Below are 25,182 nucleotides of genomic sequence, written 5' to 3'. Positions count from 1 at the left end.
ATATATTAGTATGCTAGTGATCAATCATATTAAATGTTGGTATTAGGGGATCAGTGATTATTAATTGATCAGAAAGAACTACACACCACCGGGCATCTCTCCTAAGTCTTTAAACGCTTTTGTTATTAACTAAGGTATTTGGTGTAGATCTCCATACTCAGAACCACAGCATGTGCCCCTTCATTCATTATCTGTGATTACTTATCTTTGCAGAAAATAAAAGATCTTTCTCGGAACCAAGGATAGAACTTGGCTCCTATATTCTTTATATAAAATAAAACCACTTGCAGCAAAACATGATCACTGTTACTATTCTCCAATATCTTAGGTGCTAAGAGTGTTTTCCTTTCATATACTTCACAGAACTTTTAGATTTATTGGTTCCAATATAGTGCTCTTTCAGAAACTGAAATGGGAATAATATTCATTGTTCTATCCACCAGAACGAGCTGCTGTAAATGCAGTTAAATGATAAATGGAAAGATGTGTTAAAGTAAATCACGACTAACACAAAAGAGCATCCTTATTTGGAGTCACATTTGTCCTAATTTTCCCGTTATATGGCCAATTCCTTGAAGATAGAGATGAAATCTGTCTTCCATACATTTAAGATCTCCTACGGGAGATAGACTAATGTTGAATGCCACTAAGCAAAGATCATAGGGGAAGAGAAGGAAAAATAAAATAAGACAAAATCAGAGAGGGAAATAAATGATAAAAGACTCCTAACTATAGAAAAAAACTGAGGATTGCTGGAGGGGAGGCGGATGGGGGATAGGGTAACTGAGTGATGGGCATTAAGGAGGTGTAATGAGCACTGGGTGTTATAGGCAACTGATGAGTCACTGACCTCTGCCTCTGAAACTAATACATTATATGTTAATTAAATGAATTTAAATCCTAAAAGAAAGAATGCCACTGAGCCAAACTATGGCTTTATGATGCTAATAGACTAAATGTAACTATAGTTTGAAATCACATACCTATATATTAAACCTAGACCTTTCTCTCCATGAAACTGATAAAAAGAATCATTGTACTTATTGCTTTAAAAAATAAGCTTGTCAATTTTTCAAAAAGATTTTAATGAACTATTTAAATTCAGTTGTTCAAGATACTTAATGTATTTCTGTGACATCTTATATTTTTCTAATTTTTCAAATCCACATTATAAATATCAAGATCTAATAAGCATAATAACATTTGTATTATTTGATATTTAATTTATAATATATTTAGGATCTTGATTAAAATACTATTTCTCTACTTTAACCACTAGTCCAATTTTGTCTGTAAATATGCATTCATTTGATAAGAACTATACCTCATCAAAGAGATCACAGGATCTATAGGGAGGACCTCTTTCTGAAACAAAACCTGCAAATGCCATTCCATTAAGAACTTTAGTGAGGAAATCGTTCTCAACCAAACCACGCTGCCCCAAGAAAGCTGTCTGTAAAGAAAGAAAAAAGTAAAATGAATAATTTATCACCTAAAAATGGATGAATGGTCAAAACAAAAAGAGATCAAAGACTGAATAAATATCTTCATGCATAAATGTGGGGTTATAAAATATATTCTCTCAAAAAGGACTTTTGATACCTGAAATATTGTATTAGAATAAATATGAGTTTGTTGATAAAGCAGGAGAAGAAACAAAAAATTAACACTCAATTTGAAAAGGAAAACCAATTTAGGGGTGTCAGGGAGGCCCAGCTGGTTAAGCAGCCAACTTTTGATTTCAGCTCAGGTCATTTCCTCAGGGTGGTAAGATGGAGGAGCCCCGTGTAGTTGGGCTCTGCATTCAGTAGGGAGTCTGCTTGAGATTATCTCTCTCCCTCTCCCACTACCCCTCTTCCAACTCTCTCTCTCCAAAATAACCAAATAAATCCTTTTAAAAGGAAAACCAATTTAAAATTAAGTGAACTCTAAAGAAAACATGTCAGTTTCATAGTGTTATTAAAAACTATCATCTAATCATACAAAGCAGAGACTTAAAAAATAACCACAGTAAAAAAAACACATTTGATAAACTAAGGTCAAAATGCATGGCTAGAAGAAGACAACTAAGTTGCTAAGTTGTTTTATTAAATTAGAGGCCACGTTTTGGACACATACAACACAGTACTGTATCATCTTACTTTGTGAAAATGTATTACTGGTTCTGCATGAATTCTTATAAGTTGTAGGCATGATCTATACCCTTGGAAGAGTTGTGCAAATAATCTAAGAAAAACTGCACGCACTTCTTTATCCTAAAAAATATAAGACAAAACAAGTTAGGCAACTGAATTTCTTTAAAAAAACAAATGAAATATTACAAAGACAAAAGTTGAAAAGAACCTGAGAGATTATTTAATTAATCTTTCTGCACTTCCTACACATAAGTCTTACTCCTGGCAGCCCTGGGTGTTAGGCATCTAGCCTAAAACATTGTTGAACATAGTAGGCTGTTAAATAGTTGTTTTTTTCAAGGGAGCCAAACAAAGCTTGCCTTTAGTAGATCGAATTTTCCTCTCAGAAAAAGCCAGTCTCCCTCTTCACCAAGTTAGAGAAGGACATCTTTCCCAAGTCAATTGATTTTTATATCCATCAAAAGAATTATAGTCACAAATATAAAAGAAAAAAATCTCAAAAGACTGTATTTTAAAAGCTTATGAAATTCTTTCAAAGTTTATCCAACTTACAAAAATCGATTCCTATATCAATAAGGTAGGACTTTGGTTTTGATAATTCAGGTTTTAATAAAATCATAGTTTTAGAACTGAACGGAAACTTACAGATTTATGTGGTCAACTCCTAGATGAAGAAATGCTCAAGAATGTTTAAATAACTTATCAAAGGTATCCAGTTCTATAAGGCTTCTGATGGCCACAAAGCTCAAGTCTAAGGAATGCACTGAGCAAAATTTTAAAGGGGACTTTATTATATATACTAACCCTTACATACATGGCTTCCAGTTAGAACTTATTTTCATCTACCCATCAAACTTGACTCTCTTATATGTGTTTCCATTTTTTGCAAGCTTCCCTTTTAATCTTTGCTGGTCCTTTCCATTTTAATACTTCGCATAGTTTTCCACGCTATAGCCCAACTTACTCTTGCCTCTTGGGGCAACAGTAGCCCAGTCAATGTGCTGCCCTGTGGATCCTCTGGGAGCAGGTAACAAGATCAGTCAGTGACAGTTCTAATTTCTAATTCGGTACACTTATTATTAAGCAGTACATCTGACTGTCACTACACTCAGCTTTTTTAACAACCATACAAATAAAAGTACAGCTCTATTTAAAAACATTAAATTTAAGTATTAAACTTCTTACCAGCATTTTTGAGTGGGATAAAGCTGTTCGTGGAGGGGGAAAAGCATGATCTGCTACTTCCAAATCTGGGTGTAGAATCTAAAGTAAAGAAATTTGGTTATGTACAAAATCTAAATTTCAATAAAACCTATTATTTAACTAACTTACTTGGAGTACTGAGAGGAAAAAGTGTCAGTACATAAATAACAATATATTCCCTCCAGGAAATAATGCAGTTAGCTGAGGTGCTCTGTGTGTACTATTGTGAAAAGGTCTGTCTATCTATCTATCTATCTATCTATCTACACACACTGATAAACATAGTAATGTAAAGTCCTGAAAGAATATACACTGAACTATGAAATATTAGTTACCTGTGGGAAGGGAACAGGCTCGGGCAGAGTGATTTGTCTATATAGCTGAAAATGTTAAACAAGCATTTGCTTTTATGTTTATTAGTGTAATTAAAAATTAATTAACTGAAATACTGAGGATCAAATGAATAAGCTTATGGACTTCACAGTCTAGAAGGGTAAAAGGACAACACAACATGCAAGTACTATAACCATATAAATAATAATATATATGAGACCTCAAGTATAATTCAACCTAAGGAAAGCTAAAAAAAAAAATGGTAACATTTGAGTTAGGCTTTGAAGAAGATCAGGCTGGGGAGCAGGTAGGTAAAGATCTATGCAAGACTTAATGAGAAAAAGATAAAACTTCACAAGTAGCAAATTTTTGTCTTTGCAAAATCATTTTCAAATACTCAGGTTTTGTTAGCATACTTATACTAGATGAAAAGACATAACAATAATTAAAACTGACAGTAAGGTATTGACAATATTTGTAATCCAACTACCTAATCATCATTATAATAATATAGTATAATTCATGTCTAGAAAATCATCCATGGTTATTATACAGTTCAAGTACTGTGTTCCCATTTGATCACAATTATTTACTAACCAAATGAAGCTCCTATAATTGTGTGTCAAAGCTCCCACCCAGTTCATCAAACATGATTTCTTTTTGGTTCTAGTCTGATAATACACTATGTTCTTATGTCTTATTTACAGTACCACACTGTACTACACAATTCACCATTTTGCTTGACAACTATAAAAACAAGTATACTCAGTTTTACCAAACTCACTGATCAATTTTGATGCCACAGGTATTGCAGGTTAAGGTATATCAGTGTGCAGCAAAATCTATACCAGGAGACACTGACTTAAGAACTAAAATTTTTAAATTTGTTAATTTTTTAACTTAATCCCCAAATAACTATAAATATCATCATTAGGTAATCATATATAATATTTAGAAACTTATTTATGGTTTATAGAAATAGTAAACATTTTTAATCACTCAAATACTACCTTCTCAACTTCTGCTATATTCATATACTACCCATGCTGTTATTTAGTTAATATTTTTCTTTAAATTGTCTTTAAATCAACTTACCTATTTATATCTAGTATTTTCTTAGGTGATATTACCTATGAAAGCATAGGTTTTATATGCTATTTTTATTATGACAAATACAGTCCTTTAGTCGTCCTATGCATACAACATTCATCCTATAGATAAGGTCCAGGAAACAGAGACCTAGAGATATAATGTGATTTGCTCAATAGTACCAAGTGGCAAGATGTACAGTGGAATTTAGGTCTCCTGAGTCATGCCCTTATATTCTTTCCACTCTACCACACCTTGTATCTATGTTAGGAAAAGTCAGTCTTTAAATGTTCACATCTTATAGATACCACTATTAACAATATACGGACTAATATAAATTTGAAAATATTCTAAAAATAAAATCCTTTCTGATAATCCTAGACTTCTGAGTTCCTATTTAAGTTACTACTTAAGGGGGAAATTTTAATTAATTTTTTTAGATTTATTTATTAATCTCTACCCCAATGCAGGGCTTGAACACATGATCAAGAGTTGGTATTCTTCCAACTGAGCCAGCCAGACACCCCATCAGGGTAAAGTTTTTAAAACAGCTCATATTGGAATATTATTCAAGAATATGAGGACTAAGGTGTCTGGGTAGCTCAGTCAGTTAAACATCCAATTCCTGATTTCAACTCAGGTCATGATCTCAGGGTTGTGAGATTGAGTCCTGTGTCAGGCTCCGTGCTGGGCATAGAGGTTGACCTCTCCCTTTGCCCTTCCCCTCCTTACAAAAAAGAAATGAATATGAAGGCTTTAGTTCTAGCTTGAAAAGAAATGCAGAATTTCTAAGATTCAATTTTCTGAAGATGAATTAATTGGCACCTAAAATTTTGTCAGTAAAATAAAATGCTCTGATTTAAAAAATCAACTGAGGTAAGGGGTGCCTTGCTGGCCCAGTTGGTAGAACATGTGACTCTAGAGCTCAGGATCATGAGTTCAAGCCCCAATTGGACATGGAGCCTACTTAAAAAAAATGTAAAAAAGAAGTAAATCAACTAAGGTAAAATAACTATAAAAACATTAAATGTGCCAGTGAGAAACACTCAAGAAACAAGATGTATTAAAACTTTACTTCGAAAAAATAAAAAATAAAAACTTTACTTTGAAGAATGCTAGATATTTAATCTATCAGTAAGTTACAGGGTTTTTTTTTTTTTTTTTAGTAACTTGAAAACATTGGCAAGACAGTATCACACTGTTTTGCAAGTAGCACAACTACTAAAAAGGAATGAGATGTCAATAAGGAGCTTGAAGGATAAGGAGCAATATCCCTTCCAATAAGGGATATTAGGGAAACCAGGGATTTTGAGGTAGAGCCTGGTCTTATTTTCACAGGTGTGTTGGTATGTTTCCAATACCTAACACAGTATTTGGTATATATTAACTACTAAATAACTATGCTGAGTGAAAGAGTGAATATAGAACAAACAGAATTTAAAGTGTATTCTTCAGGTAATATCTAGTGAAGAATTCTATTCTAAATATTCTGTGATAATATATCCATGTTTTAAGAACATATAACTCTTTTTAAAGTAAGCATACTGCCAATGATATCTAATTCCAGTTACCTAAGTTTACATTTAAATCAAAAGAAAATTACTATTAAAAATGTCATACCAAAGAAAGAGCTGCTTGAGTCTGATGTAGAAGTGGTTCCGGGAGGGAAGAGAGGTGAATGCATTCAGGAATTTTAATAGTGCCTCCATCCAAATCTGCTATGATTACATCTAGCTAAAGGAGATAAAAAATTAATAAATAATTAATAAAATGTATTTATTGTTAAGCAAATTAACCCGGTCTTCATTAATCCAAAATGAGAAGAACCAGGTGTGGAAGACTCTTGGCTGTCCATAGCAATAGAATGTTGGGTTCATGACTTCCCAGTTACCATGTATTTTTTAGCTTCCATTGAAATTAGGTGTGGCATGTGATTTTCTGCTAATGCAATGTGAGAAGTGATGTGTACACTTTCAGGTATTCAGAACAGAAAGGACGTAAGGATTTCCTATGCTTTCTCCTTCCAAAAACTCAATCTATGAACTGGCAACAACCTAACCTTGAACATTCAGATGATAACAATGCCTGAGGGGATTCTGGTGGAGAAACAAGAAGGAAAGAAGTTGGACCATGAATGAGTTCATGGAGTAAGTCGGTCTGGTATAATGGAACACCACTATGGAGTGCTGCATTCATGTTAAATAAAATTACATTTTGTTTGAACCATTGTATTTTGGATGCTTTGGTATAGTTTAGTCATATCCTAAATAATATAGTACTCATTACAAGAGTTAAAGAACTAGTGTACAACAAAATGGTACTGTTTGAGTGTTTAAGAAACTGATTTTTAGTATTTTACAAAAGTCTTTAAAAATAACTTACACAAAAATGGAATAGAGAAAATAGCCAAGACTGAAGCTATTATGCTGATAATAGGCTTAAAATTCATTCTAATTTATTCATTAAAAATTAAGAAATTTGGGCAGCCCAGGTGGCTCAGCAGTTTAGCGCTGCCTTCAGCCCAGGGTGTGATCCTGGAGACCCAGGATCGAGTCCCGCATCGGGCTCCCTGCATGGAGCCTGCTTCTCCCTCTGCCTGTGTTTCTACCTCTCTCTCTCCTCTCTGTGTTCCTCATGAATAAATAATATCTTTTTTAAAAAAATTAAGAAATTTATTTTTGGAAACATTTGGCTTGTCCTACCTTAGAAACTTTGTGGTTAGTGGAAAAAATTACCTCTTAACCAGACAGGTATGCTTCTATTAATACTAACTAGGTTTTACTAAGTATGTTTATTGATTTACACATATTTTTACAAGGTAATAATATCAAAGTTAAATAGGAACTAGATATCAACATATAAAGGAAGAAAAATAATTAATATATGTCCTGTTTATAATTACAATGTTGAATTGTCTTTCATTAGTTTTAATGACACCTATGATTTGATTACAATTATAATCATGTGTAAGCACCAAAGACATAAGCTCTTTATGTCTTTGCTGGCATTTAAAACTAAAACAAAAGGAGGATTACAAAATTTGAAGAATCTGTCGATCACAGATGTCATATAGACCAATCTTTCAAAAAAGAATTTTTCTTAAAATCCCTGAAAAGTAACATGGAATTTGCTCTTTGCACTCGACTTACAGTAGTTGAGAGTACATTCCTCACATAAAGTAACCCATTCTTCATCATTGGGTAGCTCTACTAGTTGAAAGCCCTTATACTGAGAAGAAATTTGTTTCTATACCCACTACATCCACTGATTCTCTTTCAGCCTTTCAGAGCTACAAAAAAGTACTTATCTTTAGCTATCAAACAATATCAGGTTATTATCTGAGAAAATTTCCTTAAGGGTCTCACAGGATATAGTTTCTAGTCTTGATAGTCCTTGATGTCCTTCTCGAAGCACATTACTTTGTGACAGTTCCTCTTAAATAAGTTCAGTACAGAGAGCTAAACACGTTATTCCAGAACTGACTTAAATACAGAGTATTCCTTTTTTCCCTTTGGTATTTCTATTCATATGGCATTAAGAATAGAATAATTTATATTCCACTAAAATCCTCCATTCTTTTGAAAAGCTTTTGCTTTTAAGCTACCAGCCATTCAGCATTAACACAGACCTCATTTCAAAATATAAATATCTTAAAGCACTCATAACACAAGAATAAACAGAATACTATTTTAACTTCCTTTCTCATATATAAGATGGAGAATACAGAAAGATAAAATCAATATGCCAAAAGAGGGGCATTTTAAAATGTTAATACATTCATGTTATATTCTATATTTCTATTTTTCTGTGATGCTTTTCTTCCAGCTAATCTTTCTTACTGGGAATGCAACAGAACTGAAAATAGTAATTAGTTGAAACCTTAGTGGACTCAAAGAACTATGATAAGGTTTTGGCTTCAATAACTGGCAATTTAAAGATGAATACTTACAAGTTCATGGATATCAGTTTTAAAGATAGAATGCACTCCAATAATAAAAGGCGTTGGGGAACTTAAAACTTCCAGTAGCTGAGCCGGGAGAATGGGAATATAAGGATAACTGGAAATAATAAAAGCATATGTGAGATATATTTGTTTTCCCATAATATGAACATATTTTCTTTCATTTTTATGTGGTCTGAATTTTAGAATCTTGCATTTAGAAATTATCAATAATATTCTCATGGTTGTTAATATTAAATTTTTAAAAGAAATATTTAAAAAAATCTTTATGTGAAAGAGATGATTAGATGTAACAAGATGTAAAGTAAATGGAACCCACAGCAGCTCCCTTATCCCTTATCCCTCTAAGGCAAGCAGTCTCTTTAAGTTTGTTAATCTTGCTTGAAAGCATTTTTCCTTACATAAAAATCTGACATCAGCAGGTAACAACGACCCCTTAATAGGCCTTCTCCCTCAATACTGATAATGATTCATCTAAATAAAACAATCATTCAAATTCTATTTTCTGTATTTGATATTTGAATTCAATCAGAATAGCAAAGTACAAAATTAAGGCCTAGAATGCTCTCTTACCTAGGGGTTACAAAAGGCACAAAGGTTTAAAAAAAAAAAAAAAAGAAAAAAATTTTTGAAAATTAAAAATTTTTAAATTTTAAATAAAATCTGGAAACAATCTAAATTTTTTCTAGTTTGTATGAACTTAAGTTTCCAAAATGTTATTATTATCAAATCGATGAAACAATATATTAGAATAAAATATTCTATTCATAACACTATCAGGGCATCATTGTTTAGATGTTTTGTCTTTTTACTTTTTACTATGGAAAATTTTAACATGCCCCCTTCACCCAGAAAGTCCAGAGGAAAAAAGGAAAATGAAGCCTCATGCATCCAAGGCAGATTTGACAATTACCAATGCAAGGTCTCATATATGTTTCTACCCATTTTTGTCTTCTTCCCTACTGTATTATTTGAAGCAAATCCCAGACATCATATCATTTATATATAAATACTTTAGTAGGTATCTAAAAAAAAGGTAAGGAATAGTTTTTAATAAATCATAGTACCATTATAACTCCTAAAAATTAGTAACTCTTTAATATCAAATAATGAGGTAAAACTAACTTAAGACTTTTACCACCAATTATATTCAAAGAGAATTAAATGTTGCTGACAATACAATTCAAATTATTTTTCACTAAATTAATCAACAATCAGTAATGAACTTGGAAAATTTCCAAATTCTAGGTTAGATTTTCATCAAAATCATGTGTACAGCATAACTTTGTAAAATATGCCCTTGAGGTTCAAAACTGTTTTGCTAAGACATTTCAACTAACCATCAGTAAATAATGCAGAATTTGGGAATAGATTAAAGTACCAAGTTAAAAATCTCACCTATATTTAAGAGGAAACATTAAAGATTCCAGAGCTCTGCAAGCATCGCTCAGTCTCTGGAAACTTGCAGAATGGAAGAGAACCTTATTTTCTGTGAGAACTGCACAAAAGAGGCTGAGGACATTTTGAATTCCTGAAAACACAAGAGCAAATGCTTACCAAATGCACTTCTTTTTTTTTTTTTTTAAGATTTATTTATTTATTTATTTTATGATAGACACACACAGAGAGAGAAAGAGGCAGAGACACAGGAGGAGGGAAAAGCAGGCTCCATGACGGGAGCCCGACGTGGGACTCAATCCTGGGACTCCAGGATTATGCCCTGGGCCAAAGGCAGGCGCCAAACCGCTGAGCCACCCAGGGATCCCCTGCACTTCATTTTATAAGTGTTGCCAGCAAACAGACAAAATATGACACGGAATGAAAAAGCCAATTATTTTTTAAATCTCTAAGGAAAACTATTTAGTTAAACTATAAATTCCATATAACCTATGAGTATTTGTTTTCCCAAACTTACATTTTGTTTGTCATTACTCTTCAAATCAATGTAACACTCATTAAATGTATTAGCTGTTTGGAAATGTACTATTACCTTCTTTATAACTTCATCTCCAAGGACTATACTTAAATTCCTGTTTTAGATGCTGGCATTGTTCAAATAACTTCTTCCTCAAAGTCCATTTGTCTGATGTTAATATAACTATGCCAACTTTGTTGTTGAATTTTCCTGATATGTCTTGTTCCACCTTTTCACTTCAGCCTTTCTCCACTTCTTAGAAACATAGTTGACCTTTAAAAAAATCCAGTCTGACAACCTTTGTCTTTTAAATAAGTCATTTAATTGACTTATACTTACGGTGATTATTTCTATATATACATACATATAATAACTTATTCAATATTTTTACTTGTTCTACCTTTCCCCCCTTTCTTTTTTTTCTTTTTTTTTTTAATAATTTATTTATTTATTCATGAGAGACACACAGAGAGAGTTTCCCCCCCTTTCTAAATGATTCATAACTATTCAGGACCTTCTTTTATTCCTTTTTCTAGTGCTGAGTTTATAAATCCTGTTTCTATTTTTCTAGTGGCACTGCTAGAAAATACAGCATTCATACTTAATAAAGTTAAATAAATATATTGTTTCTTATTTTATTCTTTTTACTACTGAATCATCTTTTTTTAAAAAATATCAGTGAACCTTAATGACATGGACACACTAAATCAAGAGTGACTATTAGTTTTCTGAGTTAAAATACCTTCTATAACTCCCTTTACCATGGCTTGTCCCTTCATATGAAGCATGCAAATTTCTTCTTGAGGCATTATAACTGCTATCCTTTTTTATCATTCCCAACTTAAACCATATGATATAGCTGAACTTACAATTTACAATTCAGGTTTTTAATTTTACCTCACTTGGACTAACATAGAGTTTCATAACTGGTGTCTCTAATCCAGTCCTTATTCAGTTCAGATCTATTCTCCACAGTCTAGCATGATAGACATGAAATGCAAATCTGATTTTGTTACTTTCATGCTTCAAACCCTTCAGTATCTTCCCATCCTTCTGTGTAACTATTTTCAAATGTATTCCTTTCCAAAGAAGCAATTTATAAAGAGAAGCTTTGCTTCAACCTATTTTATATATTAATCTTGTTTCAGTTGGTAAAATGAGGATAATTTAAAAACCTATCTTATAGGATTGCTATAAAGAAATAATACATGATAACCATGTCAGCATGGTACTATGATAATTAATCAAGACATATTAGCTGATATTAAGATTATTGTTGTAAGTATTGTAGTTGCTACCATTAATTTCCTTTGAAGTCAGGGTTCTGATGCTAAAAATGTTTGAAGACATCTGACCTACTAGATTAAATATGAACTCCATGACCAAATATATTTATGGTTTTACATTTGTATTCCCAACCCAGTTGCCACCTCCCACACTTGTATGATCAATATGAAACTAACCTACCTCTTAGAGCACCTTTTTTAGTTTGATATCTCTGCTTCTTTTGTTCATCAATGAAGATGAAGTGCATGATATCCCCTTATACACTGCTATAACCCCCTTGCCAAGTACTAACTATATATATAAGGCACTCAAAACTGTTTCACTGAACTGACAAGCTCTCTGAATGGTGACATGAGTCACTATCAAAAGATATTACAACTTTCATTAAAAGATGTCAAAAATATCTTTGAAAATTCAGATAAGGAAAGTACAAAATATACATATCATAAATTACAAAATTAATAAATTAAAATTATTTTAAATTAAAAATGTCTTTAAAAAATAAAAATAAAAATGTCTTTAAAAAAACAACATAAAAAAATAAGGACACATCTCAGACCAAGAGAAATTACATAGAAAGTATATAAATGTAAAAGGATAATAATTCAAAATATATTACCCCTGGCGAAGTTAACGTATCCAAAAAAATACAGCTAAGACCAAAGTGAAAGAGCTTATTACTACCTAATTTTTCTTCTAGGAATTTTATGGTTTCCAGTTTTACATTTAAATCTTTAATCCGGGCAGCCCGGGTGGCTCAGCGGTTTAGTGCTGCCTGCAGCCCAGGGTGTGATCCTGGAGACCTGGGATCGAGTCCCACATTGGGCTCTCCACATGGTGCCTGCTTCTCCCTCCGCCTGTGTCTCTGCCTCTCTCTATCTCTCTCTGAATAAATTTTTTAAAAAATTAAACAAAAAATAAATCTTTAATCCACCTGAATTAATTTTTGTACGTAGATTAAGAAAGTGATCCAGTTTCATTCCTTTGCATGAAGTTGTCCACTTTTCCCATCATCATTTATTGAAAAGACTGTCTTTTCCCCATTGTATATTCTTGTCTCCTTTTTTGGAGATTAACTGACATATAAGCATAAGTATATTTCTGGATTCTAGTCTATTCCATTGACCTATATGTTTTTGTGCTAGTACCATACTGTTTGATTACTATAGCTCTGTAGTACAGTTTGAAAATAGAAAGTGTGATAATTTCATCTTTGTTCTTTCTCAAGACTGCTTTTGGTCCCATTAATGTTCTTTAGAAATTTTTCCCTACATTCAGGATTTGTTCTAGAATCAGACACTCCATTTAGCTGTTGCATTTCTTTAGTCTTATTCAATATGAAACATTATCACAATCTTTTTTTTTTTTAACTGAGGTAAAATTCACATACCATATTAACCAATTTGAAGAGAACAACATGTTGATTTGCTTATGCTGAGCCATCATTGCATCCCAGGAATAAATCTTACTTTACCATGGTGTATAAACCATTTAACATGTTGCTAAATTTTTTTTTAAGATTTTATTTATTTATTAGAGAAAGAGAGAGAGTATAAGCATGCACATTCAAGAGCAGGGAGAGAGTCAGAGAAGGAGAGGGACAAGCAGACCTGCATGGAGCCTGATGGGGTACCTGTGATCCTGAGAACAAGACTTGAGCTGAAATCAAGAGTCAGATGCTGAACCAACTCAGCCACCCAGATGTCCCCTGAAATTGATTTTAGTGGAGCATTTTTACCTCTATTGTTAATTGAGGTTCTGGATTGTGGTTTCCTTTTTCAAGCTCAACGTCTGTGGTTTTGGTATCAGGGTAGTACTACCCTTATCACATGAGTTTGGAAATGTTACCTCTGTTTCTATTTTTTAGAAGACTTTGAAATGGATAGGTATTTTCAGACAATAATGCTATGAAACTTGAAGTCTACCACAAGAAAAAACTTGGAGAGATCACAAACACATGGAGGTTAAAAAACATCATACTAAAGAATGAAGAGGTTAAAGAGAAGATAAAGGAAGAAATAAAGGGATGCCACCCAGGTGTCAGCGGTTGAGCAGTTGAGCTCAGCAGTTGAGCATCTGCCTTTGACCCAGGGCGTGATCCCGGAGTTCTGGGATCAAGTCCCACATCAGGCTCCCTGCGAGAAGCCTGCTTTTCCCTCTGCCTATGTCTCTGCCTTCTCTCTGTGTCTCTCATGAACAAATAATAAAATCTAAAAAAGAAAAGAAAAAAAAAAAAGAAATAAGATACATGTAAACTAATGAAGATGAAAACACAACAGTCCAAAACTTCTGGATACACCAAAAGTGGTCATAAGGGGGAAGTGTACAGAAGTATAGTTCTACCTCAAGAAGAAAGAAAAGTCTCAAATACACAACCTACACTTATACCTAAAGGAGCTACAAAAGGAATAGCAAATAAAGCTCAAAGCCAGCAGAAGAAGGGAAATAACAAAGGTTTTAGCAAAAAAGAAGACATAGAAACAAAAAAACAATAGAACAGATCAATGAAACCAGGAGTTATGTCTTTGAAAACATTAATAAAACTGATAAACTCCAACTCAGACTTAACAGAAAAAGAGAAAGGATCTAAATAAATAAAATTGTGAATGAAAAAGGAGGGATTACAACCAACACCACAGAAAAACAATTATAAAAGAATATTATGAAAACTTAAATGCCAACAAACTGGACAATCTGGAGGAATGCATAAATTCCTAGAAACATATAAACTACCAAAATTGAAATAGTAAGAAACAAAATTTAAACAGACCCATAACCAGCAAAGAAATTGAGTCAGTGATCAAAAAAGTCCCAACAAACAAAAGTCCAGGGATAGATGGCTTTCCAGAGGAATTTTACAAAACATTTACAGAAGAGTTAATACCTACCTTGCTCAAAGTGTTAAAAAAAGAAAAATAGAAATGCAAGGAAAACTCCCAAACTATTGAACGAGGCCAGTATCACCTTAATTCCAAAATCAGACAAAGACTCCACTAAAAAGAAGAATTACAGCTCAATATGCCTGACGAACATGGATGCAAACATTCTCAACAAGATACAAGCAAAACAAATTCAACAGTACATTAAAACAATTCTTCACCACGATCAAGCAGAATTTATTCCTGGGCTGCAAGGGTAGTTCAATATTTACAAATCAATCAATGTGATACACAACATTAATAAAAGAAAGAATAGGGATCCCTGGGTGGCGCAGCGGTTTGGCGCCTGCCTTTGGCCCAGGGCGCGATCCTGGAGACCCGGGATCGAGTCCCACGTCGGGCTCCCGGTGCGTGGAGCCTGCTTCTCCCTCTGCCTGTGTCTCTGCCTCTCTCTCCCTCTCTCTGTGACTATCATGAACAGATAAAAATTAAAAAAAATAAAAAAATAAAAGAAAGAATAAGCGGATGCCTGGTTGGCTCAGTGGTTGAGCACCTGCCTTTGGCTCAGGTCGTGATCCCAGGGGCCTGTGATCGAGTCCCACATCAGGCTCACTGCAGGGAGCCTATGTCTCTGCCTCTCTCTCTGTCTCCCATGAATAAACAAAATCTTTAAAAAAAAATAAAAGGATAAGAACCATATGATTCTCTCAATAAATGCAGAAAAAGCATTTGACAAAATACAGCATCCATTTTTTATTTTAAAAATCTCAACAAAATAGGGATAGAAGGAACATACCTCAACATCCATATACCATATGGACCATATGGACCATATACCAAAGACCCACAGCTAATACCCCATCCTCGATGGTGAAAGACTGAGAGCTTTTCCTCTATGGTCAGAAACAAGATAGGGATGTCCACTCTCACCATTGTTATTTAACATAGTGCTGGAAGACCTAGCCACAACAATTAGACAACAAAAAGAAATAAAAGGCATCCAAATAGTCACGGAAGAAGTCAAACTTTATTTATAGATGACATGATACTCACAAAAAGACTCAACCAAAAAATTGCTAGAACTGATACACAAATTAAGCAGTCACAGGATACAAAATCAATGTACAGAAATCTATTGCATTTCTATACACCAATAATGAAGCAGCAGAAAGAGAAATTAAGGAATCAATCCCATTTACAATTACACCAAAAACACTAAGATAGTAATAAGCCTAACTAGAGAGATGAAAGATCTGTACTCTGAAAACTACAGAACACGGATGAAAGAAATTGAAGAGGACATAAAGAAATGGAAAGACATTCCGTGCCCATGGATTAGAAGAACAAATATTGTTAAATATTTTAAATATCTATATTACTCAAAGCAATCTACACATTTAATTGCAATCCCTATCAAAATACCAAGAGCACTTTTGGACGCCTGGATGTCTCAGTGGTTGAGCATCTACCTTCGGCTCAGGGCATGATCCCAGGGTCCTGGGATTGAGTCACGCACTGGGCTCCCTGGGAGGAGCCTGCTTCTCCCTCTGCCTGTGTCTCTGCTTCTCTCTGTGTCTCTCATGAATAAATAAAAAATATATTAATAAAAAAAGATATTTACAAATGACATATCTGATAAAGGGGTAGTATCCAAAATCTACAAGTAAAATCTTTTTAAAAATTAATAAAACTCAAAACACAGGAAATAACAGGTGTTGGTGAAGATACAAAGAAAGGGGAAACATCTTGGACTGTTGGTAGAAATGCAAACTGGTGCAGTCATTCTGGAAAAGAGTTTGGAGGTCCCTCAAAAAGTTAAAAATAGAACTACCCTATGATCCAGCACTTGCACTACTTGGAATTTATAGAAAGGATACAAAAATACTGATTTGAAGACATACATGTACCCTGATATTTATAGCAGCATTATCAACAAAGAGCCTAAATGTCCATCAATTGATGAATGTATAAAGAAGAGATGGTGTGTTTATGTATACACACATAGATAGATAGATAGATAGATAGATAGATAGATAGATAGATAGATAGATATGAAATCCTGGGTTCATAACATAACTTTCCTATTTTCTTTGGAGAGAGAGTGTGCATGGGGGGGGGGGGATAGTTTGAGTTGAGGGGCAAGAGGAGAGAGAGAGAGACAGAGAATTTTAAGCAGGCTCCATGCTCAGTGCAGAGCCTCTATCTTGCAACCCTGAGATCATGACCTAAGCTGAAATCAAGAGTCAGCCGCTTAACCAACTGAGCCATCCAGGTGCACCTCCACACCACTACTTTTTATTTCAATCCACTCCTCCAAGGTCTCCCCATTGACTCCAATAGATATTTTGTCTGTCTCTTCTTCCACTGAGAACTCTGGATACTAATAACATACACATATTTATTCATTTGTTACATCTTCTATTACATATAAAATGGTTTAAAAATTTCTTCAGTCATTCTAACTCAAAATACCACACCAACTAAATAGGAATTCACAATTTGTTTGAAATTCTCTCCTTAAACCTGTCCAAAACTGAGGTTAGTCAAATACTATGTACATAAGTTATTTTGAGTAGTTTTTCCTCTTCAGTGTGGTTAGGTTTTTCACCTGAAAGACAGAAGAGTTTGTTTTTGTATGCTTTCAGTTTTAATTTTTTTTTCTTCCCATCATGACTCACCTAGTATATTTTCTGAGCGTGTAAGACCTACATATACTTTCAGAAGTCAAATCTATATAAAAAGGTCTACTCAGAGAAGTGTTACTTCTTTCTTGAATTAACAGTATTGTGCCCTGGTTCAACGAGGCTGAATCAATTTCCTGGTTTTGTTACAATGTACTATAATTATATAAAATATTACTGTTGGGAGGATGTGAATGATGTATACTTCAGGAGTTTCTATGCCAATTTAGCTACTTCTGAATCAAAGTATTTAATATAAAAAATTGGGGGGGCACTGGGTGGCTCAGTGGTTGAGCATCCGCCTTTGGCTTAGGTCGTGATTGTAGAGTTCTGGGATTGAGTCCCACATCAGGCTCCCCACAGGGAGCCTGCTTCTCTCTCTGCCTGTGTCTCTGCCTCTCTCTGTGACTTTCATGAATAAATTAATAAAAAATTTATGTAAAAGAACTCTGTAGTTGATATTAGTTTCCAATGGTCTCTATGACAAGTTACCATAAACTTGGTGGCTTAAAACAACACAAATATGTTCCCTTTTATATTCTTTTATTTTAATGTATAGGTCATTGTCATTAAGTAGTTGTCACTTTGACGTGGAGGAAGTCCACATTACATACTGTTTTTTTCTAGTAACAAGATATTCCTTACTAGCTTTGTCTAGATTATGGCACCTTAACTGTTCAGAATTTATCTGGTGAAAGGAAACATTCCCATTTTACCCAGTAGACATTTCTGAAATCTGACTTAAGCTACATTGTCAGTTTTACTGCAAAGATGCTTCATATTTTAGCCAAATATTTTTACAGTAAGAATTCAGAATTATTTTACACATTAAAATGTTTGTTATAATGTGGCATATATCTCCTACTTAGCAGATGTTTACTGCATAGCAAATAGAATTTCATGATATTTTATAAAATTCTCATTGTCAAAACCTTTGATAAAAGTTAAAAGGTTTTGATATGCTCTTTTCTTTAAAATCCTGCATCTACCTGTCTCTATTTCATGATTAAATGAATACTTAGCAAAAATATTAGTGTCTGTGTTGTAATTATAATAGGGAGAGAAGGTGGGGCAGGGGGAAGCTGTTTCTTAAAATAATCACTTTATGTTAAGCCAGTGCTTAAGAGGGAAGATGTTAAGTACTTAGTCCTCCCTATTATGTTATTAGGCAATATAGCTTTTGTAGAAGCTTAGATCTGAATTTGTTATGAATAAAAACAGTAATAGATACTTTATGGGAAAAAGTTCAACCAGGTCCTGATAACTTTTTAATAAAAACTCTTCAAAACATGTTAACCATTTAAAAAATGTACATAATAGTTCAGTTTTTCTTGGTTTATGGAAACATGTATATAAATGTGAATATAAGTTAACTTAAAATTATAATTAAAAGTATTTGTTGAAAAAAACACAAACATTTATCTTAAAGTTCAACAGGACAGAAGCCCTATTTTAGGGTTTTCCAAATTCTAGCTACTGCCCACATTCCTTGGCTCATGGCCCCCTTCCATCTACAAAGCTGACAAAAATCCAGTCGAGATTTCTCATTTATGTGATGTCAGAATGTATCACTCTGACACTGACTCCTCTGTCTCTGTCTTTCATCTTTTAAAGGCTCTTGTGAAAAATAAAATAAAATAAATAAAATAAAGGCTCTTGTGATTTACAAAAGAACTGACCCTCAAGTTAGATTTTTTTTTTCAAGTTAGATTTTAAAGGATAAGCAGAAGTTAGTGAGGGAGAGAAAAGCAGAAAGGCTTTCAAAGCTGACAGAAAGCAACATGCAAAGAAACAAAGGATAGAGGAGGAAAAGGCACTAAGAAATCTGTAAGTGGTTTTATCAAGGGCATGTTCAAGAAGAATTCAAATACCATGAAAAAGAATCCAGGCTTTCTTTCCTACAGACTCTGGGGAAGAACCTTTTCCTCTCCACTCCTATCTGAACCCTGTGCGATCCCCCACAAAAAAAGAATCCATACTGATAATCCATGAGAAGATAAAATTCATAGTGGGCATCATTTAGTATTAGATAAATGTGAAGAAGGCAGACATGAAGTTTTAAGGGACTCTAACCACTGACATCAGTAAAAACAATCAGTTTATGATATCAAGAGGAAATATTACACTATACTTACTAAGACATGACTTACGTTAGGATTTCTATTAGATATGAGTTAGGGACAATATTCTAGAGCTTAAAGGAGAAGTTCTCTATTACCCAGAAAATAAGATAGTGTATATATACAAATAATTTACCCATGCATAACTGAAGATTAAATTTTATATTCTTAAATATTACATGCTTTCTTGAGTTTCAGATAATTAAAAGTCTCAAATATTTTAAGAAATTAATGTTTTTATTCCTAACTAGCAATGTTTGTTGCTGTGTTTACAGCTATGCTGTTATTTAGAAATTAAAATTTTTTGAATTGCAAGTCATAATCCGTTTTCTACATAATCTTCAATTATTTCCTAGCCTTTGGTAGTCAATGTCCATCTAAAGCTGCACAATAACAGTAAAGAAGACAAACAAACATTCCAGTGATAATTACTACTGATTTCACTACAATGGTTCACACACATCCTGTTGATTATTCAAATAGTAAAACATTCTGAAAAATTACTTCCTGATCTTAACTTTTCTTTGGGGGTTAAAGTTCTAGAATTCATAGCATCACATATTAACAAATGTATTTATTTCCTGTTTTGAAACACCACCAAAAACTTTTCTCCAGAATTGTCCCCTTCTCTGAATAATAATGATATGTTGCACAGATTTACAACACTATGTCTCAGCATTTAAATAGGCAAATTGAGGAACTGAATGCCATCGTTTCAAGACAGGATATATTTTAGGAAAGCTTAAATAATTTATTATAGTTCTTTTACATAAATCCACAGTAGAGAAAACAATTAATAATGGTCACGACTTGACACAAGTCAAGGAAAAGGAGATATCACATTTTTTTCAATCAATATTTGTTAAGTATCTACCATATTTCAAGTATGGGAACTTAGCAATAAAGAAAAACAAGATCTCTACTTTTGCAAATTAACTAAAGTTTTATTTAAGTTTATATACTTTAGTTTTATAACTATCACTGAGAGGCAACATTTAATATGCTACAAATTCAGTTTATCATTTCTAAATATGGTAGAAAAGGAAATCTTCTAAGTAAAAATAGTTTAAAAAGGTAACTGAATTGGGTAACCATGTATATTTTAGTGGTTATGAACATGGACTATTCCCTTCAGTATGACATGAATTAAATATACTTTATGAGCCTATAAATACAGCTGAGAAATATGGTAATCTTTAAATATAAGAAGTCAATTAACAAATACATACGACCACAAATAATTCAAATCTAAAATTGAGATACTCCCAAGTAACAATCCATAAATGGCCCAACTCAACCAAAACTGTGTAAAAAGGTACAATGCATTCCTTTTCTTGTTTAACTCTACAATTGATTCTGAATCTGGGGTAATTACATCAGATTATTCGAATCTCAAATGGCCCAGATTCCTAGCCTGTGCCTGTTCTGACTGACCAGTTTTTAAATCTCTTTAACATCTAAATTTAAGAGGGAAGCAAATGGGGTCTTGGGAATAGAATAGCAAACAAAAGGGAAGGATAATATATTGAGTAACTGAAGAATTAAAGCAAGGATCAAACAGAAAGGAATTACCTTGGCAGAAATAATTCTTTTACTTATATATATTTTTTAAAGATTTATTTTTTCATGATAAACATAGAGAGAGAAGCAGAGACACAGACAGAGGGAGAAGCAGGCTCCGTGCAGGGAGCCTGATGTGGGACTCGATCCTGGGACTCCAGGATCACGCCCTGGGCCAAAGGCAGGCGCTCAACTGCTGAGTCACCCTGGGATCCCCCAAAATAATTCTTTTAATTAAAACTTCTTCCTTTCTTCTTTTTCCTTTTTTCCTCCACTGTTAAGCCTTTACCAAGCTGCTGAGATATATAAGAAATTGCTGAACTCTAAGGAGGGACAAAAAGAAATGTGAGGCAGGCCCATAGGAGATCACAGTTCAGTGAAGATGGCAGGTTGGTAAGTAAATAATTAAACATGATAGAATAGAGACATACACAAACTGCTACAGGGCACAGAAAAAGAGGGTAATTTACCCTGCCATCATTAGTTAATTGCATACTTCAATACTAGAGTAGCCATATTTTGTAAGAATATTAATCTTTAAGTGCTAAAAACAAAATGAAATTTTAGACAAGAGAATTTTGTGAGAATGAAGGACAACTCTTTTTCCTTTTTTAAAAAAAGACTTTATTTATTCATTTGAGGAAGACAGAGCACACATGAGCGGTAGGAAGGGACAGAAGGAGAAGAAGCAGACTCCGCGCTGAGCAGGGAGCTTTAAGTGGGGCTCTAATCCCAGGATCCCAAGATTATGTCCTGAGCCAAAAACAGCCACTTAACCCCAACTAAGCCACCCAGGTGCTCCACGAAGGACAACTTCCTGGTGGATGTCTTGCCTCAAAGCATTGGTATTCATTAAAAGATAACAGTACAAAGAGAGAGATAACTATTTAATAGTAGCATTTAAGCACCATAAAAGGAAAAGGGAGAAGATAGTTTTGAATAAGGATTATTCTGAACTGTCCTCAAATTATATCATGTAACAATCACATGCTTTTTTATGTTTAATCCAGCAAGAGTAGTATATTAGTTAACAAGCTCTCAATTGGTCACTGTCAGTCAGTCTCTGGTAGTTTAAAAATGGTTCTTTTACAAAACTAGCATAAACTTTTAATCTTTAATTTACAAAAGAGAAGTGATGATTTTACTGATCTGACTACTTCCTACAGCCCTATATTCAAGCTTTATCAAGCCTCTTACAATTTTATGAAGACCTTTTATGTGCTATACCATTACTTACCTTTTTCCTTCTGCCTGTAATCCCTTTGTCCTCTTTTCTAGCAAGTAAGGTATCTCTTGGTATCTTAGCTCTTGGTACCTCTAGTATTGCATTAATTATACTGTAATATAATCTTTAAAATACGTTATGTTTCTCTACTAGGTTAAAAGTATATCTAGAAGGGGCTGTGATAGTTTCATCTTTATATCACTAGTGACTAGCACAGACCTGGCATATGGTATTGGTTTTATAAACCATTGAATAAAAAAAAAAAAAAAATACTCCTGCAGGTGGACATTAGAGGAAGTTTATTTTTTGTGCTATTTATTACAAAAAAATTAAATTGAAACAGTTGTCCCAAGAGATCCTTTGGTCTCCAGAGTAGAGTACAAATGGTAAGCAGTTCCTTCAGAAAAGTATTCCAGAACAGATTAGTGAGGAGATTTAATTTGTTTCAAATCCCCACAGAAAATAGTTGATATTCAAACTGTCAAAAAATGATTAATCATATATATAGTAAAACATTAAATTTCCCATTTCCACTTAGAGCACAATATGCCATTCACAGTAATGGTCTAAACACTTATATGTTCAAATTCTACAACTATTTCTTTAACTACATATATTTAGAATGAAAATTACTACTTAATTTTTTCCCATTTTAATTAAGAATAAGACTAAAACAAAAAATAATTTCATATGAATGAGCTGGAAAAAATTAGTTAAAACATAAACATGATCCAAGGCACTAGATTTCAAACTCTTAACATAAAAAAACAAAAATTATTCTACAATTGATGCATTAATCATATGGTTCATAAATTAACCAATCAAAGTCTTCATAAAGGTGTTCATGTAAAAATAATATTTTCTACCACCTAAGCCTTCATTATTTCCTCTGGCATCTTTTCATCTTTCTATTTGAAGACTATAAATTATTTTTTATATTCTTGTAAAAGTTAATGTCATTTATATAGTGTTATAGACAGAAGGTTTTCCAGGGAAAGACAAAAGAGAATACCAAAATGTTTCCATTAAAATATTTAAAATTAAAAGATTTCTGAATCGAAAGTTACAGCTACATTCAACATTTTAAGGATGTTTATGTACAAAGTAAAAATGTAAGGTAAACTGAGGAAAAAGCTCTGTTTATTTTAATAATTTTATTAAAAGTATCGATATTTAGTATTAGAGACAATCAATCAACACAGAAATACTGACCTAATAATAGTTCTTGAAAAACTGGCTAACGTTAATTTGAGTAAGCAAAAAGAAAGTACGCATATAAAAAGTTTACACCAAGACTGAATCATGAGGAAATAGAAATTTTGAACAGACCAATAATGAGTAAGGAGATTGAAATAGTAATCAAAACTTCCCAACAAAGAACAGTCGAGGACTAGACTATTTCACTGGTAAATTCTACCAAACATTTAAAGAATTAATACTAATGCTTCTCAAACTTTCAAAAAAATTGAAGAGGAGGGAACACTCTCAAACTAATTTTACAAGGCCGACCTTACCTTGATAACAGAGCCAGGTGAGGACACTGTAAGAAAAGAAAACTATAGGCTACTATCCCTGATGAATAGTTGTAAAAATTCTCAATAAAATACCTGCAAACTGAATTCAGCATCACATTAAACAGATCATATACAATCATCAAATCGGATTTATTCCTAGGATCAATCAATGTGATATACCACATTAATAGAATGAAAGATTTAAAAATCACATGATCATCTCAATAGGAGCAGAAAAAGCATTTGACAAAATTCGACATCCTTTCATGATAAAAATTCTCAACAAATTGGGTATAGAAGAAATGTACATCAACATAATAAATGCTATATACAACAAGTCCACAGTTAACATCTTAATTAATGGTAAAAGGTTGAAGTTTTCCTAGTAAGATCAGGAATAAGACAAGAGTGCCCACTCTTACCATTCAATTCAATATATTCCTGGAAATCCTAATCAGAGCAATTAGGCAAGAAGAAAAAATAAAAAGCATCCACATAAGAAAAGAAGAAATAAAACTGTCACTATTTGCAGATGATATAATCTTATATAGAGAAAATTTTATTTTTTTAAAACATTTATTTATTTATTTATTTATTCAGAGCGAGAGAGAGAGAGACACACAGGCAGAGAGAGAAGCAGGCTCCACGCAGGGAGTCCGACGTGGGACTCGATCCCGGGTCCCCAGGATCACACCCCGGGCTGCAGGCAGCACTAAACGGCTAAGCCACCAGGGCTGCCCCTAGAGAAAATTTTAAAGACTCTACCAAAGAGCTATTAGAACTAATAAACTAATTCAGATAAGTTGCAGGCTACAAAGTCAACAAACAAAAAAAACATATGCCTTTTTATTCACTAACAAAAAACTATCTGAAAAATAGAGAAAACAATCTCACAATAGCATAAAAAATTATTAAAAACTTATGGACAAGTGGCTAAGAGACACATGAAAAAATGCTCAACATTGTTCAGCATCAGGGAAATACAACTCAAAACCACAATGTGATACCACCTCACACCAGTCAGAATGACTAAAATTAGCAACTCAGGAAACAACAGAATTTGGCAAGGATGTGGAAAAAGGGGAAACCTCTTACACTGTTGATGGGAATATGAACTGGTACAGCCACTCTGGAAAACAATACTGAGGTTCCTCCAAAGAGTTAAAAATAAAACTACCCTATGACCCAGCAATTGCATTGCTAGGTATTTACCCAAAGGATAAAAAAATATAGTGGTTCAAAGGGGCACAGGCACCCAATGTTTACAGCATAAATGTCCA

General features: G+C 33.3%; 1 protein-coding gene and 1 long non-coding RNA gene across 4 annotated transcripts in view; one reads left to right on the top strand and one right to left on the bottom strand.

Annotated features, from left to right (window-relative positions):
- SBF2 (SET binding factor 2) overlaps positions 1 to 25,182 on the bottom strand; it is a 461,568-nt gene that overhangs the window by 197,675 nt on the left and 238,711 nt on the right. For all 3 annotated transcript variants that reach the window (XM_077866518.1, XM_077866519.1, XM_077866520.1), the window contains exons 7-12: positions 10,120 to 10,252; positions 8,710 to 8,818; positions 6,381 to 6,494; positions 3,321 to 3,398; positions 2,142 to 2,255; positions 1,325 to 1,453 (exon numbers count right to left, since the gene is read on the bottom strand). In XM_077866518.1, the coding sequence (XP_077722644.1) occupies positions 1,325 to 1,453; positions 2,142 to 2,255; positions 3,321 to 3,398; positions 6,381 to 6,494; positions 8,710 to 8,818; positions 10,120 to 10,252 (677 nt within the window). The remainder of the gene's footprint in view (positions 1 to 1,324; positions 1,454 to 2,141; positions 2,256 to 3,320; positions 3,399 to 6,380; positions 6,495 to 8,709; positions 8,819 to 10,119; positions 10,253 to 25,182) is intronic.
- Positions 1 to 25,182, top strand: part of LOC144294686 (uncharacterized) — a 57,774-nt gene that overhangs the window by 5,441 nt on the left and 27,151 nt on the right. The window lies entirely within an intron of this gene.

The sequence above is a fragment of the Canis aureus genome, chromosome 23, assembly GCF_053574225.1.
Source record: "Canis aureus isolate CA01 chromosome 23, VMU_Caureus_v.1.0, whole genome shotgun sequence".
In the NCBI taxonomy this organism is placed as follows: domain Eukaryota; kingdom Metazoa; phylum Chordata; class Mammalia; order Carnivora; family Canidae; genus Canis; species Canis aureus.
Note: the sequence above shows the minus strand (reverse complement) of the source record. Positions and strands in the feature narration are given on the sequence as shown.